Source organism: Homarus americanus, unplaced genomic scaffold (genome assembly GCF_018991925.1).
Source record: "Homarus americanus isolate GMGI-L3 unplaced genomic scaffold, GMGI_Hamer_2.0 scaffold32583, whole genome shotgun sequence".
In the NCBI taxonomy this organism is placed as follows: Eukaryota; Metazoa; Arthropoda; class Malacostraca; order Decapoda; family Nephropidae; genus Homarus; species Homarus americanus.
Window position 1 is genome coordinate 33805297 of NW_024713129.1, and position 21362 is coordinate 33826658.

Here is a 21362-nt window from a genome sequence, read left to right on the forward strand (position 1 = left end):
AGGGCTCAAAGCTACTTTTAAATGGACATTTTGGGGTCATCTTACACACCCGTCGCCTTGTAGGCGAGATATCGTGTAATTACCTTCCATAAGAATCTTTATTTGGTTAACGAACAAAAATGCAGAAATTCTTCTGAAATCATGTCAACATGTTTTCGCTTGCTCTCAACTGGAATATTGATCCGCCAATACAGTAATCGGTTCTAGGGCTTAAATTCGTTCCCATTTGAGTAAATATCAAGAAGGTTGTACTATTCAATAATTTTCCAAGTTTTGTATTAAAATTTTTAGTCATTTTAACACTTATTTAACATAATTGGAGTACAGGAAACTAGTTTTTGGTGTGCCCAACAGCCACTTGACTCACCCACAAAGGCGTCAGTTTGTATATCTGGTCAGTGGAGGTAACATCTTGCTTGTGGCTGTCTTGAACATAAACTATTTATACGTTTTTATAGCACAATTATTGGTCATTCTGAAATTTATTTAACATATTGATAATATATAGTGCAGTGCAGTGTTGATTTAGATAAAATAATCTTTATTTACAGCAATTAAACTTAAAATTTTAGTGTTAAAATTGAATCCAGCATGGGTCCAAAGAAATCTAGAATGGCAATTTCAATCCAGGTAAAACAGGAAATAATAAAGAAACATGAACAAGGCATTAGAACAATTGTCCTTAGTAAAGACTATGGCATGTCGGCATCAACTGTGTCGACAATTCTTGCACAGAAAGACAAGTTCAAGGAAGTGAAAGTGAGAGACAAATATACCAGTGTTTAAAGGTAGATCCTTAATTGCAGAAACAGAGAGGTTACTTCTCATTTGGATTAGGGAAAAACAAATGAAAGGTGATTCAATTTCGACAGAATTTATTTGTGAAAGATCCAGGGAAATTTACGAACACTTGAAGGGAGAGCAACCTGGTTCTTCTGGCACAGAGTTTGAGGAGTTTAGGGCCAGCAAGGGCTGGTTTGAAAAATTTAATAAAAGAAGTGACATTTTCAGTGTTATTAGGCATGGTGAGGCTGCCAGTGCAGATAAAGAAGGAGGAGCAAAATTTGTAGTGGACTTTTAAGGAACTGGTGGAGGAAGAAAATTATCTTCCACAGCAAGTGTTCAATGTGGACGAAACTGGGCTGTTCTGGAAGAAAATACCCAAAAGGACATTTATCCCCAGAGATGAAGCCTCTTTACCAGGGCATAAACCCATGAAAGATCGTCTCACTCTATTGCTTGGTGCCAATGTTTCAGGGGATTTCCGACTGAAGCCTATGCTTGTCTACCACTCTGAGAACCCCAGGGTGTTCAAGCAACAAAAAGTGGTAAAAGGACAGCTTGCAGTTTATTGGAAGTCCAACCGTAAGTCATGGGTGACAAGACAGCTCTATAATGAGTGGGCTGTTGAGGTGTTTCGCCCTTCTGTGAAGAGCTACCTAACCACCAATAAACTCCCTTTAAAGGCTCTTCTCCTTATGGATAATGCTCCTGGTCATGACCCTGAACTTGCCAGCACTTTGGAGGCTCGATTCGACTTTGTCAAAGTGTTGTTTTTGCCTCCCAACACTACATCAATTATACAGCCAATGGACCAGAATGTGATCAGCAACTTTAAGAAACTGTACAGTTGAACCTCGATTTACGCGGTTCTCATTTACGCGGTACCTTGCCAGAACCAGGATGTCCGATTTATGCGGTGAATTTACTCATTTACGCGGGTGAAGTATAATTTGTTTATTTACTGAAGATATTTGTTTTAGCTCATAAAATTCATACAAATTACCCGGCCAGAATATAATTTACATTGCTGGAATTCTTATAAGATTGTGATTATTTTAAATATAAACATCATGGAATTTGCATTAAACATACAAATTTTAGATCTGATGTAAGAATTTTGATTACAAAGAGCCAAAATTTTATCTTTTGTGCAAAATATATGACATTTATATTCAAAATATTCCTAGTCTTGCAAGGAATCCAGCAGTGTCAATAATATTATCCTAACTTTAGTCTGAGGTATTATTTATTACTATACCTTAAAATCTAGTGTTTTCACCCAAACATTTCTCAGAGAGGGAGGAGCCAGCGAGCGTGGGAAGAGGGGTGGGGGGGGGGAGTTGAGTCCATTATTTGAATGGACATTAACCTGGCGACTGTATTTCTCTTAAATATTAATTGTGTGTGCATACCATCATAAAATTAAGATGTTATTTTTACTATAACGTAGGTATTGTGTCGGAAAAAGTGGAGTTTGGGAGTCGGCCCAGTCTCTATTTCAATTAATCCCATATGTTCTGTTATTCCATTTACGTGTTTATCGTTTTACGCGCTACTCCGCGGGTTCAATTGACCGTGTAAATCAGGGGACCACTGTACATGAAGAAAATGTTCAGGATGTGTCATCAGGCAACTTCCACTGATCCTGATCTAACACTGGCACAGTTCTGGAAGACACAATTTAACATCCTGGAGGCTGTAAAATTGATTGTGTCATCGTGGCGAGAAGTCTCCATTAGATCCCTCAATTCTGCATGAAAAGCACTGTGGCCATCAGCAGTCCATGATTTTGGGGGATTTGAGGAAGAAGCGGCATTGGACAAGGAGATTGTGTCCATTGGTCAGTCAATGGGCCTCGAAGTGGAGGAGGATGATGTGGAAGAGCTTGTGATGTCTCATGAGCAGGAACTTACTCCTGAAGACTTGCAGCAACTGGATGAGATGTTAGAAGCTGACAGTGGTGAGGAGGAAAGGGAAAGTGATGACCATATGTCTTCTTCAGATTTGAAGGATGTTTTTTACTACTGGGAGAAGTTCAGGAAACTGGCTTCAAGGCACCCAGATGTGGAAACAACAGAGCCTATTTTGTGTAATGTTGAGGACAGAGTGGTCTCCTTCAAAAATCAGTTAATGATGAGGAGGAGAAATACCCCACAAACAAAAATTGACAGTTTATTCTCTAAGAGGCAGCGGGAGAAAGATGCTACCCCTCAGCCTTCCACTTCAAAAAGGAGAGAGGATTTTCCTGCTGGAGAATCTGTCAGTCCAGAGGTTTCTGACATTTTTATGGAAGGTGACTCTCCTTCCAAGAAGCAGTAAAATGCTTCTCCTCCACCCCCACTTCCTTCTCTTCTCCCTCCTCCTCCTCCACCTCCTGCTTCAAATTCACATCAACCTCATCAACCAAGAGCCTTTTACATACACACCTCAAAGTAAGTGTACTTTACTGCATTTTTGTTTTTACTTTATGTAATTTTTGGTGAGCTGGAACCAATTACCCAAAATCCCATTGAAACAATGGTTTCGGTTAACGAAATTTTCAGTTAACGAACAACCTTCTGGAACGAATTGTGTTCGTTAACCGAGGGCACACTTTTACTCTTTAATCACGTCTGTAATGTGATACAGGTGATTAATTTTATCTCTTGTGCAAAATATATGACGTTTATATTCAAATTATTCGCCGTCTTGCAAGGATTCCAGCAATGCAAATTATATTCTCCTAATTTTAGTCTGAGATATTATATAAGATAAAAACTTAAAGCCTACTGAAAACCACCAAACCTTTGCTGGGAAGGTGAGGGGGTAGGGAGGGAGGGGGTGACAGTGATATGTTTGACAGTTGGCGCCGAGGTGTGAAGTATTTAATTGTTTATTTATGTCCTTTAGATTGAGTTTTTGTTTTTTGCTTATAAAATTTCATAGAAGTGACCGGGGAGAACATAATTTAGATTTGCTAGAATTCTTATAAGATAGTGATTAATTTGAATGTAAGCATGCCATAGTTTGCACTAGACAAAAATTTTAGTAATCATTTTGTACATTATTCTGATTACATGTACAGTTCAGCTTTGCCCTTAGGACAGTGTGTGCATGTAAATGAGTTTCAATAAATGAATAAAGTTACATATATATGAGCCAAAAATAGTTGAAAAACTTTATGTAGACTGAGCTTGGATGGCTAAATTTTAGAATGACCAATAATTTTAATACTGTATAAAAAATGCACAAATATTAAAGAGCACAATTTTCTTGATATTTACTCCATTGGAAACGAATGTAAACATAGAAGAGATTACTGAATTGGCTGAGTAACCCCTCAGCTTTCGTAAGGATTTCGTTAATCAAAATTTTTTCATTAACCGAATTGAAGATTCTTTATGGAAGGTAATTCGTTAACCGAAATTTCGTTAACTGAGGGACCACTATATGTTAAATAAATTTCTGAATGACCAATAATTGTACTGTAAAAACATAAAAATAGTTTATGTTCAAGAGAGCCACAAGCAAGATGTTTCCTCCACTGAACAGAGACACAAACAGACGCCTAGGTGGGTGAGTGAAGTGGCTGATGGGCGCACCAAAAACTAGTTCCCTGTACTGCAATTATGTTAAATAAGTGTTAAAATGACTAATTTTAATATAAAGCACAACCTTCTTGATATTTACTCAAATGGGAACGAATTTAAGCCCTAGAACCGATTACTGTATTGGCGGATTAATCTACCAGCTGATGAGCAAGCGAAAACATGTTGACATGTTTTCGTAAGAATTTCGTTAACCGAATTTTTGTCCGTTAAACGAATTGAATATTCTTTTGGAAGGTAATTCGTTAACCGAGGGACCACTGTATACTATAATTAATGTTAGCTGTACAAACTTAATATTACTGTCGAAGCACGAGATGTTGATGGGGTTGGGGAAGCCATCACAACACTAAAAGTTTGTAGTAAACCACTAAAAGTTCACGTAAATGAATGTAGGTAGTGAGGTGCAGTGTACTGGTGATATGTGTGAATGCAGGACTAAGATTGAGGCACGTGTCGCGTGACACCCACTCACGTACGAAGTCACAAACCATTCGGACTGGTGCACAATTTTCCAGAATTTTTAAAATATTTCCTGTGAATAAAAGGGCGGTCCAGAGCACTTTGGAGAGTCCGGAAAAAAGCAAATTCTTTTATTGAAGTTGTTTTATTGAGGTTTTACTGTGTGTCCATTGCACAATTATATTTTCATCTTTGGTACAATATTATTTTATTCAGCGTTACTTTAGTAAATCAGTAAAACAGAGACCACTTTGTGTTTCTGTAGTTTCAGCAACTAATACTTATTAGTTATGGAATAAGCAAAATTTAACCATCACAGGTTTTTCCATTAAAATGATTACAGGAGGTCCCTAACTTATGAACAAGGTTAAACTTGGAATTTATAGTATTTTATTTACCTGAGGAATTATTTTTTTACTTTCATTTACTGTATTTTGTCTTTCTATTTCTTATTTTGTCATAAATTAAGATATTTTAGATGTATATAAGGACTTAGACTATGATATAGTGGGATTTTAAACATTGTTGTGTAAGTATGGTATGCATACAGCATGTGTTCCGACTTATGTACAAATCCAACTTAAGAACATCCTCAGGAACAGAACCCGTTTGTAACCCGGTGATCCCCTGTAGTTATATTATTTTCATATTTTATTGTTACATGTACAGTACACCCTCAATATTCATGGGAGTTAGGTTCTCAAACCGCCCACAAATGCAGAAATCAGGAATGTGGGAACCTTAATTCAATGGGAAAGGGGGGGGGGGCCAGGATCCTGATACAATAAACCTTTGATAACCTGGAATAGATGGGGCGCTAACCATTCCGAGTTATGAAGGCACTTTCATCGCACCCCAATACCCAACTTTTTAGCCAAAATATCATAACTTAAGCAGAAAAAATGCACAAAAATTAATGCTTACCAACACTACATGTGAAGGATGAAGATAATTCAGGCTTGTAGTACCATGTGGTAGGTGTCAGAGGTGATGGGGGGGTCCACTGCACTGCACTGCACTGAACCAGAGTGAGAGAGAGGACACTAGAGATAGCACTCAGAGCAGTTATTTTTTCAACTCGTAATTTCAGGCATACCTTTTTTTTTTTCCTTTAGTTACATGCACACAGTCTTTCATACAGAATTTAAAAAACTTATTACTGTATGTAATTGCTCATAGGAGCGATTTTGGTTTGTGCAGGTCAATAAGACCCTTGTCGTTGACGCGCGATGAGTATAATTCAGTCAAAACCTGTTGAATACAATTCACATATAACAACTGCTGGTACATTAGGACACAGTTTGAATAATACAATCAATATACAGTACATAATTACACTTATTAAAGTTATTTAGAGTTCTCAGATGATTCAACAGTTCACAATCACACTCATGTTTTTGGGTCTAGGGTTAGACCAACGAGAGCAAATATAATGTCCTGCAGGAAGATGTTGGCTGACGAGAATCAAGATGTTGCCTCTACAGTAGAAGGCGATAGTCTGCCCCTCAGGCAGTCACATAGCTGCTACCAGCTCCATCTCGCTTAGTAAGCTATTCTGAGTTGTAAACAGTTTCTTCACGTAACATGTGGTCGGCGCGCACAAATGTGCGTGGCGATAACACTCCCCCTATCGGGCTTCGCACAAAATCATGGCATATTATTAGATTCACTCTCCGACCCCTTCCAACAGGCAGAGTCTCGTCGCTGAGCGTATTAACACGGAGTCCTTTGTCTTCACCTTAACACTTCGCACCAGGCCATATTCGCTCGGTAGTGCCTCCAGTACTCTCTCTAGCATCCACTGACTCCTGGGGAAGGGTTGTCCAGAGATGATCACGATATCCCAAGCGTGGAGATTATGGCGAGTTTTGAAGAATCTTTGTCACTGACGTAGTGTCGGGAGATATTCCTTTACCCACCTCTTCCAAAATTGGTCCGCGATGAATTGGGCATGCTTCCATCTTCTGGCAGGTCGGCTTAGGATTGGTGGGTTGGCCTCCAGTTGCTTCTCCGACAAGTCACACGCATCTGTATTGTGCGGTCGAGTAATTTGCTGCACCTAGGTATCCAGTATGTCCCACGTATTATGGCAAGAGTGTGTTCTCGTCCTGAGTGTCCAGCTCTAGTTGAGTGTACCTCTCTCACGATGAGCCCCGTGATCCTGTTGTCCCTCGGCAACTGTATAGGATTCTTCTGGTCTGGGTGGAGAGCGGCATGTTTCAGTCGACCGCCTACTCTGATCAAACCATCCGTGTCTAGATGAGGTTCCAGCCGACTAACATCGCTACCTTTCACGGGTTGTTCCTAGATCTCGAGGGAATCCTTTCCTTTGCATAAATCTTCAGACGACTAACTTCGCATCTTCCAATATGCTGACCTTGAGTCGATGTTTTCGGTTATGTCTGTTCTTTCGCTTTCCAAGCCTCCATTCTATAAACCTTCCAATCCACACTACGCTATTCAGAAGTTGATGCCACGAGGAGTACCTGGCCCATAGTATTTGTCGTCAGCACCGTGGTTTCCTTCTTCACCTCTGAGTCTCTGTCTGTGAGGTCTTGAATCCTCATTGGACTCTTTGGCCAACTGTCTTCTTCCAACAGGAGGAAAACAGGTCTCCGAATCCACCCGTCCTCCTCGTTGAGCTCTGCTCCATGTAGTCCACGACTGGCGTCTTCGGCTGGGTTCAGTGCCGACTTCACTTGGCTCTATTGTTCTGCAGTGGAGTCCTCGTGTATCGTTGCCATTCGATTGGCCACGAAAAAATGGAAGCGTCTTTCGGTGTTTCGTATGTACTGAAGGACTGCCGTACTGTCTGTCCAGAACACTGATCTGTCTATTTGTAATTCAAGTTCTCGTCGTAGTTGTTTGTCTACCTTGGCAGCCAGTACTACCGCGCAGAGCTCGAGTCGAGGTATGGTCTGCTGTTTCAGAGGGGCTAGCTTGGCTTTGCCCCACACGAAGAAGATATGGTGAGTTCCATCTTCACACATGGTCCTCAGATTCGATACAGCTCCATACACTTGTTGGGAGGCGTCGTAGAAGTGGTGTAGTTGCACGACAGCCACTGGATTTGCATCCTCGGGTGGGTAGCACCGAGGAACATGTACCCGTCATAGGTGAGGAAGTTCATCTCGCCATCTTCACCAAGCTACCCTGTTCTGTTCAGCCATTTGTTCATCCCACCCAACACCTCGTCTACACTCCTCTTGGAATATGATTTTGGCTCTTATGACGCTCGGAGCGATGAGTCCCAGTGGGTTATATATGGAGCTAATCATACTCAGAAGGCCTTGTTATTTCTCCGGTTTCTTAGTGATCTGGACCCGGACCGCTAGTTCGTCCTTTTCCAGGTCCCACAAGATTCCCAGCGCTCGTTCAGTGGGGAGCCTGTCGTCTTTCAAAATTACTTTCCTTACTCCCACGGCTTTCTCTGTCTATGGAATTGCCTTCCCCGGCGAATCTACTGAGAGAAGCAGATCGTGAACGTAGAAGTTGCGATTCACTTTCTTGATATCGTCATAGAGACTTTCCCCGTAATCTTGGAATGTTCGTTGTAGCGCATACCCGGCACGTGAAGGGCTACACATACCTCCAAAGAGATGTCATTCGGTAAGTGGTGGGGGCCCCTGATAGCTGGTCGTCCGTCCACCATAAGAATCATAAGGCGTCTCGATGTTTGGGTACTACTCGCACTTGGTGAAACACTGCCTCGATATCAGCCATGAGTGCCACCTTTCCATGTCTGGCCCTTGCATCACCTGGCTGTTCAATGACATCGACTCATATTCGGCTGCACAATCAAAAACTATTCTCACCTTTTCTGGCTTGTTGGGATTCAACACAGGGTGGTGTGGGAGATACCAGGTCTTCCCGGGTGCAACACTGAGTTCTTGACGTGGGACTCGCTCAGCATGTCCCTCATCGACTAGACGTCTCATCTCTTCTTTATACCTCTGAGAGAGCCCTCGGTTCTTCAGGAGGCGTTTTCTCAATCCCACCAATCACTGCTTGGCGAGTTTCTTATTGTCTGAGAGTCCCGGTTCTTCATGGCAAAAACGGGATGGGAAGATTGTAGTGTCCGTCCACTTGAGTAATTGACGTTGACCACTGCGTCAGGACTCTCTTGTCTTCGACAGGGACAGGATCATCGTTACTGTAGGCGGAGTCGCATTCCCAGAAGTTCCTGACTTGTTTTTTCCAGATTTATCTCCGATTTTAGTGTAGCCATTCTGAGGAGTGGTTGATCACGGCATAATCACGGCTCACCACTCCTAGCGGTCCATTTATAGTCCAGCCCAGAAGGGTGCGTGTTGCAAACGGCTCTCCGTCCTTCCCAGTCCTTACTTCTAACGGCACTAATACTTGTGGTACATACAGACCTATCAGGAGATCCACTCTTTTCGGTGCTTGGCGTAGTGCAGTACCTCGGAGGTGTTCCCACATGGTGACGTCTTGGGTGTCTTCGATCGACACTCTCAGAGAAGACTGTAGATCCTCAACAACAATGACCTTGGGGATAGTGATGGATCGGCTCTTTCTTACTCCTATGCTAGCTACTTTTACAATGATCTCTTCCGTGTTTACACTACTTCTTTCTTTCATGATCGTGTCAATGGAGAGAGAAAACCTGGCCTTCCCTCTGCCTGCAGCCGGTTAGCTAGGCTACGCGTGCAGTATGATCGGTTGCTGCCTGAATCCAAGAGAGCTCTGGTGACCACTGCTCTTTTCGCCTCTTGGTTCTTCTCCTCCATCCTGACTTTCACTATTGGAAGTGCGACTCTGCTGGACTCTTGTAATCACAACTCGCAATCGTTGGGTTCTTCACACCGATCATCAATTCCGTTGTTAGTTATGGTTTCCTTGACCCATCTATGCGGATTTCCTCTATTCGTGGTCACCAGCACGCTTTGTGTGCTCCCAGTCCTCTTCCCCATGGTGCTTGTTCCGGCTTCAGTCTTCCATGATTTAACTCCATTAGTTGCCGATTCCAGTGGTGGCATAATGGCCTTAAGTTGACTCATTCTAGGTCGCTTGTGGTCAGGAGATATGTCTATTTGGTAAGTGCCCCCAGTGATTGCTCTCTTCACCCTTTGGAAACTGGTCTGGTGTTCTCCTCTTTCAACTTCACCGCGTTGCGCCTTGCTCTTGCTTGTCAGAACTCCCGTGAAGTGCATAGGCCTCGAGTGTACTCCAGAGCAGCCATCTATACCACATACCATCTTCTGGCTGCACTCTGTTATCCGGTGATTACGACCCAGGCAGGCGAAGCAGCTACGTTCTTCCCTTACAAGGGAAGTTCGCTTCCCTGTGGACATGCTGAGGAATGTCCAGCACATCTGAAGACGGTGATCTCCACTGTATAACGAGCAGCGTTCATCGTCCGTTTCTCTGGTTGTCTTTATTCCTGATGTCACCAGACCCGAAATTTTCTTCCTCGAGCATTGGCATGAAGGTGAGTCTGCATATATTCTGCTTGGTTCCTCTGGTCCTTGTCCCTTTGGGGACCTCCTCCTCCTTGTCGACTATATCCATAGTGAATTCCAACATCCACTCAATCCCAGGAGGCTTCCCTTGCTTCCTTTTGTATTCATGCACGTTATCCACAGTCGTCCCTTATCTTTTCCTTGAATCTCTCGGCTAACGTATGTATTGATTCATACTTGTCAATCTGATGCAGTTCTCCCAGAACCTTCAAGTTCCTCACGCAATTCCCCAGTTCGTCTGAGAACTGTTGGAGAACTTTCACATCATTTAGTCTCACAGTTGGACCTCACAGAGCTTTCTTTATTAGCTGACAGACGTTAATGTGCTTGTTGCCGTGACGTTTCTCAAATATGTCCAAAGCTTCCTTGTACCATGCTTTGGGATCTTGTATTTGCAGGCATCCTCGCAAAGCGTCCTTAGCGGAGCTGGCGTAGGCAACGAAAAGTGTCTCTAATTTCAAAGCATCAGGTATCTGTGGCATCCCAAATGGTCGCTTGAACTCCCAGTATTCACCACAAGTTCCTCCGCTGAACTTCGGCGTCGGCCTTTGGGAGAACCTCATATTTTCTAACAGTTCTGTCACCCAGCCCTCGGACCTTGGCGGGTCGTCCTTTTGCTCCTTCATTAACGTTCGTGGTTTCGGTGAGCGATCTTGATGCTCGGAAGTACTTCCGCGCTCCCCCTGGTGAAATGTTCCCGGCTCCGCGGTTAAGGTGAGCGTCGGGAATCCTCTTGAAGTATATAGCGTTTCTTCGTCAGTTTCGGTTTGAGGAAGGTCGTGTCTCTGGTAGTGATAACACCTTTCCGCGATCTTCTGTGCTGCCTTTACTTTGTAGCCGATTCATACCTTCGGTGATGTTCTGCATCATCGCTGTCATATGAGCGAACATCTGCTGCAACTGTTGGTATTGCTCACATAATTGCCCTTCAATCCCTTCGTCTGGTAGTTCCTTTCTCTTCTCGGGAGACAGGTTTATCTCACGCTTCCTGGGCGGGGTGGGTGAAACGTCGGTTTCTACGTCGACAGTGTCTCATTTCTGACTTATTCCCATCCATGTTCACGACTGCCAGAACAGCGAGCGTAATCTGTCTTGCTCAATAAATGTATGCAGTAACGCTTAGTATCAGCTACTACTATTGGAGACGTCCCACAATTGCTGATATCACAGAATTGAAGATGTCACACTGACGCGTGCCATACGCATGGGTGACGTCACACAGTGCACACTTCCCTCAGCCTTCATAGGGTAAGGACGTGTGTATTCGGCGTTGCCCACTCACGCGGCCGTGGTCTCTTGATCATGGAGACAGCTGCCAGCCCGGTGTGTCGGGCCCTCTGCTCCCCATCTTCTCCTTCCCATCTGGATTTATCAACATCCTCACACCAACAGTACAGTGCAAAGATTGACCATCAACTCACAAGTGATATACAAAAGTGGCAATTTCAACTCGAAGGAAAAGCACAAAAACACAGCAATACTGATTGTGGCTGGATCTGACCTGACCTCACGGCTTCACCTGACCTAACCTGAAGGATGGAGCACACCTGCATTGCCCCAAGCTACTGTCCTGGCCACTTGGCCACACACCTGCCCAACCGCATCCAGCCCATACGAGCACGAACTGACTGCTACAAGAACAGCGCAGTCTCAACCTTTGTAAAAATCATCAACACCTAATTATTATATATCATATTTGTATCACTTATGTTACTTGTACTTCATTAGTAAATCAAGAGAACCATTCCCCAATTATGTAATTGTATATTTTCAGCCTTCTGGCTGCCATGCTCTTTCAATAAACCGTTAATTATTATTATTATTATTATTATTATTATTACAGTGCCATACGCACGAGTGACGTCACACAGTGCCATACGAGCGAGTGACGTCAGTGCCATACACACGAGTGACGTCACACAGTGCCATACGCACGAGTGACGTACGCACGAGTGACGTCACAGTGCCATACGCACGAGTGATGTCACAGTGCCATACGCACGAGTGACGTCACACAGTGCCATACGCACGAGTGACGTCACATAGTGCCATACGCACGAGTGACATCACACAGTGCCATACGCACGAGTGACATCACACAGTGCCATATGCACGAGTGACGTCACACAAACAGTGTCATACGCACGAGTGACGTCACACACAGTGCCATACGCGCGAGTGATGTCACACAAACAGTGCCATACGCACGAGTGACATCACACAAACAGTGCCATACACACGAGTGACACACTCACACATGCCATACCCACGAGTGACATCACGCAAACAGTGCCATATGCACGAGTGACGTCACGCAGTGCCATACGCACAAGTGACGTCACACAAACAGTGCTATGCGCACAAGTGACTCACACAAGCTCGTGCCATACGCACGAGTGATATACACAAACACGTGCCATATGTGCAAGCGATGTCCCTCAAAAACGTGACGTGCCATACGCACGAGTGATGTCACACTTAACACGACCATTACACAACTGATGTCACAAACACTACTGCGGCACCCTTACTTACACGACGTTACTTAGCTGTCACAACCCTTTATTTTCTAACAGAAAACGCACTTCACTCGTTCTTATTTCTTCCACACACACACGCACATGCACACACCAGCCTTCTTAAACTTGGTGATCTAGTCTGGCTGTACGCTTTGATCACTATCTCTCCAGCGTGTTTGCACGAATGTTATTGACACTGAGGCCACTCCTATCTGACACTGGTCCTCGCGACCTGTCCGTAATGAACGGTAACACTCCCGCGCGCTTGTCCGAACAATTTTGGCACCGTGACTAGTCTATTCTGACACCAGTTCTCGCAGTTACCGGTGCGGCTATCCGCAATGAACACTAACACTCGCACGATTGTCCGAATAATATTGACACGAAGTCCAGTCTTTCTGACAGGTCCTCTTCCTACCTCTCCATACAATGACACGACCCTCGGCAGCTCCCACGTTTTGACTGTAATCGCTCATAGGAACGATTTTGGTTTGTGCAGGACAATAAGACTCTTGTCAAAACCTGTTGAATACAATTCACATATAACAACTTATAACAACTGCTGATACATCAGGACACAGTTTGAATAATACGATCAATATACAATACATAATTACACTTATTAATGTTATTTAGAGTTCTCAGAGGATTCAACAGTTCACAATCACACTCATGTTTTTGGGTCTAGGGTTAGACCAACGAGAGCAAATATAATGTCCTGCAGGAAGATGTTGGCTGACAAGAATACAGATGTTGTCTCTACAGTAGAAGGCAATAGTCTGGCCCTCAGGCAGTCACACAGCTGCTACCAGCTCCATCTCGCTTAGTAAGCTATTCTGAGTTGTAAACAGTCTCTTCACTTAACATGTGGCCAGCGCGCACAATTGTGCGTGGAAATAACACTGTATAAGGTCCAAACATAAAGGGAATAAACATTTCTTTCATGATTAGGCGTTATCAGAGTGGGGAAGGGGGGATCTGTCGGCTGTTCACTGTCTCATGTCCCATGTGTAGTGAAACGATTGTCAATTGGCATTGCAATAGCTTTCTTTTATGTAATTTATTAATATTATTTTTATTTACTCCTCACTTTTACTGGAACAGGACACAGGAGTATATTATTTTATGTACAAAGAATAGCTCCTCTGGGCAACATGCCTCAATTCAGTTGGTCAGCCAATGAGCTGACTCACATTGGGAAAGGGAGGGACACAGTTTGACTTGCAGCTCACTGCCCCCACACAAAATGTTCACTTCCCACACACACACACCCATGCTCATTTTTCTTATTTATTAGTTTTATGTTATGCTTTCTTTATTTCTAAGCCACATTAGAGTACAGTACAGTACTGTATTGCACAGCATTGTTTGTATTTGTATTTTTTCTCAATCGAGCACAGACAAGCATGTGGTGTCGGTCCCAAGCTTTGTTTATTATTTATCATGAATATATCTGTCTTTCTAGTGATTTAATGTGATTTAATGAATTTAACATCAAAATGTGGAATTTAGCTCTAAATATGGCACAGAGGTCAAATTGATAGTGAATATACAGTGGGGTATGCTATAACGAACGTGATTGGTTCCAGAATCTCGTTCGTTATAGCATTCGTTCGTTATAGGATTAATCCGTTCCAGGCCCCCAAATACAACCACTTAACACTGAAAAAATTCTGTGGAAAATGTAAAAAATACGGTACTTTATCTTACCTTAGTGTTATTCAGCATGCAGGTACCCCTAAACACTGGCACATCACTATCACTTCCACTGGGAGTCTTGGCTTTAAGGTCCTCAAACAATTGTCTGGCCTTCTCACAAATTATAGCTTCACTAATGTTACCACCTGCCATTTCTTTCTCCTTTATCCACACTAAGAGTAAATTTTCCATCTCTTCAATCACATTACACTTTGCTTTGCTAAGTCTAAAGATTCCCTTAGCCACTTGCACAGTTTTTAACTCCTCTTTATTCTTCAAAATCGTACATATAGTCGATTTAGCCATCCCATATTCATCACTAAGTTTCGCAATGCTTCTTCCATTCACACGTTTCTTTATAATTTCTTTCTTAGTTTCAAGGGTTATTAGCTTTCTCACTTGCTTTGGACGACTCATTCTTACAATTGTATACTTGTATAACAAATTAGTTATACAAATAACGCGAATTTCCACATCAAAAGACGAAATTTCAACAATAACAGTGGTGCACTGGCTACACAATGAGACAAAGATGGCGCCTGTCGCTCTTGTTGTGGGTCGCGGTACAACAATATTCATGCGCCAGGCGAAATAGTCCCGTATTCATCTGCGTTCGTTGTAGGAGTTGCGTTCGTTATAGCATTCTCAATTTTATAGGTAAAACCGTTCGTTATAGGAATATTCGTAGTAGGATCCGTTCGTTATAGCATACCCCACTGTACTTTAATACAGTGAATATACTTTAATACAATGTAGAACATTCTCTAAGTTTTTATTTGTTAAATTTGAAAGTGGTTTATGAGAGGTGAATGTGGTTTATCCTCAGTGTACTGTTACAAAAAATTATATTTCATGGATTATAATGTTTTGCCCCCAAAATGCATGGAGACCAAATACTAGAGTTTGGGGGTCGTAGATGGGGAGTTGGTATACTATACTGTATATTTACTAAATCGTGGAATTAGTGAAATTCAGGAATCCAGAAACCACAAATTTCAAGGGTTTAGTTACTGTATTATCATTAATTTTAATACTGTACAACAGCCAAAATACTCATTTGGCAATTTATTTATTCATTAGTAATTGCTACTCTCTGTTTCAAAATGTTCTCAGGTTTGTAATGTTGCTCCACTTGCTGGTGAAACTAAAGTGTGGCAGTACATCACCCTGATGAGGAAGATATACCTTGTGGACTGTCCCGGTGTTGTGCCGCCTTCACACGAAACTGCAACAGACATGGTCTTGAAGGGAGCTGTAAGAACGGAGTACCTCAAAACCCCTACAGATTATATTGCTCCAGTTTTAGAGAGGGTGAAGCAAGAGTACATGAGTAAGACATATAAGGTGAGTGTTGGGCCATGGTGCAGGTTGTAAAACTAATAAGACTTATTAGTTTGTCAGTCAACCATACTACATTTCCAAACAACTGAGTTAGAAGAGATGTACAAAGTCCAGAGATCTTAAGTTTTTAAGAACATTTCTCAGTGTAGGAACTACTGTTACGGTAAAATTTACATTTATCTAATTTCCATTATCGTTAAAGGTTATTTAAATGTTACACGCTCTTAGATATGCCGTTACATCCTGTTAAAATGTCTTGTTCATTTGTCTCCTTGCTGTATCATTCTCCTGAAAAATGAGTTGGTTCTTGTTTATGCAAGTTGTAAGACATTATGTGATATCAGTAGTACTGGGCAGTGACCATCATAAATAAGTGTGTGCACTCTTATGTATATTAAATTGTATTAATGAAAACATCTACAGGTATTTGTACCAGCAGCTCTGTAAACTACTGTATTTTAACTGAATCATTCACTCACTCATTGATAAAGAAAAATTATTATTCTATGATAGCCTTTTAACCCTCTCTCGCATGATGACGCGATTCGTGTCATATTCATGATAAGACCAACGTCACGGTGATGCAAATCGAGTCACCAAACTTGAAAAAATTCACCAAAAAATAAGTTTTCACTAGAGGACTTTGCTATATACCTGTATGAGTACAGTACAGTACACTGTTGGGTGTAATTGTTGCTGGTAGAACAACCCTATGGTGGACTAGCTTTCTGCTATGGGGATGAGATAATCCACTAATGCTAAAACTCAGGAGATCTGCATCCATTTGTCCATTCAAAATAACTAGAAAAAGCTTGTTACTGAAATACTGTAAATGGGAAGTTAATTATTATAATATAAAATATAGCAAGCAGAAAGTTAATTTAAGTTGAATTATTTCATCAAGTTTTTGGGAAGTAAATTATTATAATATAAAATATAGCAAGCAGAAAGTTAATTTAAGTTGAATTATTTCATCAAGTTTTTAATAAATATTTTAGGTAGATGACTGGAACACCCCGGAAGAATTTATGGAAAAGGTTGCAAGGCGTACTGGTAAACTTCTAAAAGGAGGAGAGCCCGATTTAAACACAGTTGCCAAGATGATGCTGAATGATTGGCAGCGAGGCAAGATCCCATATTTTGTTCCTCCTCCTGGACACGACTCCTCAGACTTTAATAAACTGAAGATTGAAGAGAATAAAGAAATGGCTGAAAAAATTAAGGAAAAGGAGGAGGAAGAGGAAGAAGAAGAAAAACAGAAGATTGAAGGTTACAAAAATAATCTGCCGGTAGTACTACAGAATTTCAGTAAAATTACTATGAGTTTGGAGTATTCTGGAGATGATGTTAGACCCCTTGAAACATCTGAGCACGTTCCTCAAGATTACGATGAAGAAATTGAGGAGGAGAATGAAAATGACAGTATGGTGGAAGAAGAAAATAACAGTACACCTGACACTGAAAATAAAAAGCGTATCACCAAAGACAGTGAGGAAGTAACTGGTAGTAATGAATCAACAGACATTGATAAGAATGGAGTAAGTCAAGATATGGCTTGTGGGGAAGTGACAACTTGCTCCACAGAACCAACGGACTCTGACAAGAATAAAGAAAAGCTGACAGATGAAGAGGAGATGATTGGTGAAGAGTTGTTGTCAAGTGACGATGAGGTTAAAACAGCAGCTGGTTCATTTGTTGTTTCAAGTATGAGAAAGATTAGGAGAAAACGTAAACATCAACCTGAAGATGAGCAGACAAAACCATTAACTTCGAAACAAAGGAGAAGGATTGAAAGGGAGCAAAAGAAGAAGAAAATAGGTAGCGATTTCTATGAGGTTACTAACGTGAAAAACAGAAACCGCAATAAGGTTAGTCCTGGCTCTTTGGCAGCAGGAGTGAGAGGACAACTTAAGAAAACAAAGAAAAAAAAGTAAGTTATCTTGGCGTGTAGTTGTAAAATTTTATTCATAGTAAAATTCTGTTGTAAGACTTTGTAGAGATTTATTTCAAGTAGCCTATCAGTATTTATTTACACAAAAATATTCACAATTGTACATAATTATGATACAGCATATTTACATTTTACAAATAAAGTGCATAAGCAAAGTCAAGTGTCAGAAAGCCTGACAATATCCGACTCCATCCTTCAGGGACACGAGATCATAAACATTTGGCAACAATTAAAACCAAACATCACAAAGCATGAGTAGTAAAATCATCCTATTAATGCAGTGTTATTTCAGATAAATAAGCTTTGGCAGATTTATTTATATTTTTACTATAGAGATGGGTATCCACAGTTAATGTGCAAGTCAGTCACTAACAAAAAAAAAAAAAACGACCCAGATCTGCAGCCACTTCCTCTAAGTAATTAATTTTTGTTCTTCAAAGTACATGGCTACACAAATTTCCAACATAACTGATCTCTTTGGTTCCATTACTATGGCTAATGTATATGATCACACTACCAAAAAAGTTTTATATTATTAATGTAAAAAAAAAATTGGTACAGGTATCACATTAGTTAACAAGGATGTAATTTAAAAAACATCATTATTAATTTGGAAATGGTTCTTATGTCTAACTGCTTACAGAAAAAAATGAGTTACACTAAATTCAGCCATAACACTTTTTCTTTTTTTCCCCCACTGGTGTACATTCACCTTATGCATATACAGTCCTGGACGAAAGTTCTCACTACAGTCAAGGTAGATGGGGCAAAGTCAGCCCACCCTTACTGGACGACAGGTTCGCTGTCCAGCCATCGCCTCCCTCCCTACACACAAACAAACACCCTCGCAGTTCAACACTTGAGCCCTGATACTTCCATTTCTCAATAAGGACTAGGGAAGGATGTCATTGTTTTGTTAACAAATTCATGAAACAATTTACTCAAGTTTGATATATTTGACATAATAGGTTACATCACTATTAGATAATCATGCCATAGTGCAGTGTGTGTTTTGGTGGCTGGGGTTTGCAAAGATATCAGAATCCTCCAAGCTGTATTGTCACTCAGAATGGTAGCCAGAAAAGTAAGTATGAATGTGAAGAATAATATGGTTCATAAGATAATGATTTATCACCCTCCGTGATAATGGCTTTATCATAGGGTCTACTGCATGTAACCTTGGCTTGTCTATTAAAAAAAAAATATCTACATGATACATGTGTGCAAGATGTGAATTCGCTGTGTGTCACAGCCAAGACTGAAATTTTCCACCTGTAATGGATAAGTTTCCTGAGAGTCTAAACTACGCATCTCGCACAGACAGACGCAAGAGCTGTATTTATTTACCCAAACACATGTACAAAATGCTGTACTCTACAGCAGGCATACACTGTCCACTGCTGTACGCACAGTACAGTATATGTAACTGTAATCAATTTTTACATCTTATCACTGTATTCTTGAAAGATTGTGTCCTGGTACAGTAATGTATATTACTGTACAACACAAATTTTATGCAAAAATAACAGCTAGCGAGAGAACAACCTTGTACTATTGCAGCAGAATATGAACTAAGTGATCCAAGCAGCTAGCCCACCCATGCATTTTCCAGAAAATGCCCCTGATTTGCATCCTCGAAAACTCGTTCCCGTGCCCGGAATTGAGAGAGTTTTCCCGGAATTTTTCCGGCTTGATTTAAATTCTGGCTATTGGAGAGTTCCGGGGACCAGGTATTCCAACTAACAGGGAGGTTACTATGCATATAACATGGAAAATAAAGCTTCTGAGAAAAATGGATAAATTAAACCTTAGAAACTTATGAGTCAACTAATGGGATACCTGTACTAATACAAATAATTATAACATACGAGGTTATAAATAACAAGTAACACGGGTGACTGGAAGCAAAGAGTGACTGCTGTTCATAACTTGGTTTACAAGCTAAAAACTACCAAGATAGTATACTAGTTTCACAGTTCTTCTAAGCACAACGAACAAAGATTAAACTATAACAAGATTACTGCTATCACAGATGAATCATTCTTCTAAAGGTTATGAGTAAATTATAACAATCTATCTCTCTTGTTAGGTGTTCCCATGCACTTGGTTTATTAATTTATTCATCTAAATTGAATGAGTAAAAAGATACACAATAATTTACTTAATTGCCAAAAATAACCACACAACAGACGATTTTAATAGTTATGCTAATTGGATGGTCAAAATCTGACTTCAGGGATTGAACTCAAGTTTTGACGAGTTTCTGTACAGGAGAAAGTAATTGTAGAAAATGTTAACATAGTCATGGAACATAATCCTGACTTTGTCCCTTTGGATATCATCACTTACATATGTTACACTTTATAATAAATTTCCCCTTCCTATATGAGGTATGATACTCAGTAAGGAAAAGAAAATACAGTAAGGTGCATAACTCTGGAACTGTAAAAGCTAGAATCATCAAAAGTGAAGCCGACTCATATTTTCCCTCCCACGAGTATCATTGGCCTAAAACTTGAAAAGACTGTCAAGTCCAACTAAAGTTAATATACAGAAACCAAAAGGTAAGAGACAGATGATGGACATTGCCAAAACTGTTATTTTAAAACAACACTGTGAGCTTATAAAAACTAAAACTTATCACTAAGACATAGTCCATGTCTTACTAAGGTGAGACTTGGCTTTACTCTAAAATACTGTACTATACTCTATGTATATGGTACAAAAAAAACCAGTGGAGTATATAGTTTAAACTAAAAATGGCAGGTAGCTGAAGATGTGATATTAGTAACATGTTATTAGTCTCTGCATTTATCTAGATACAAATATTTAAAATACAATACAATATACCCTGTTATTGGTGTACAAGTTAACAAGAAAACAAGCAAGACTAACAAAATTACCTTGGCCAGTCAATAAAAGTGAGGTAAAAATTATAAATAAGTAGAATTATTTAACCAAAACAATACAGAAATTTGAGTCAATATATCTTACTCAAGTACCACAAAAAATACTGCACTGCAAATCTGTATTTACTAAGTTTACAATAATACATTCTAATATTTAACAATGTTAATATGCATCCTTGATTTTAGTTTACCAATTGTGCACTGTAGTAAACTATAAATTTTGTTGGATATGCCTCCCATGACCCCTTAAACACCAGCTACATGATCTCTTGCATCATCTCTCCCAGCTGCCATCAGGCAACTACAGTACAAGTAAAAAATCTTAGAAGGCTTTTAGATTTGAATTATTTTGTAAATTTGGTAATATTTTTTACAGTAATTAAAAGGCACATCATACAACAGCATCCCTAACTGTCAGTTCTTTGAATTATTTTGTAAATTTGGTAATATTTTTTACAGTAATTAAAAGGCACATCATACAACAGCATCCCTAACTGTCAGTTCTCTGTATTTTCACTTAGTAAGTAATTTCATTTGTTGACTTATCCTGTTTTATTTATTGTAGTTCCTATCCCGTTTTATTTATTGTAGTACTGTATGAACAAACACATATAACGTCACATCAGTTA

General features: G+C 40.6%; 1 protein-coding gene across 1 annotated transcript in view; it reads left to right on the forward strand.

Moving 5' to 3' along the window:
* The window catches only part of LOC121869901 (nucleolar GTP-binding protein 2-like), a 95192-nt gene extending 77329 nt beyond the window's left edge, over positions 1–17863 (forward strand). The window contains exons 9-10 of the mRNA XM_042371470.1: positions 15646–15876; positions 16872–17863. Of these exons, the coding sequence (XP_042227404.1) occupies positions 15646–15876; positions 16872–17807 (1167 nt within the window). The 3' untranslated portion in view covers positions 17808–17863. The remainder of the gene's footprint in view (positions 1–15645; positions 15877–16871) is intronic.
* The last annotated feature ends 3499 nt before the right edge of the window (positions 17864–21362 follow it).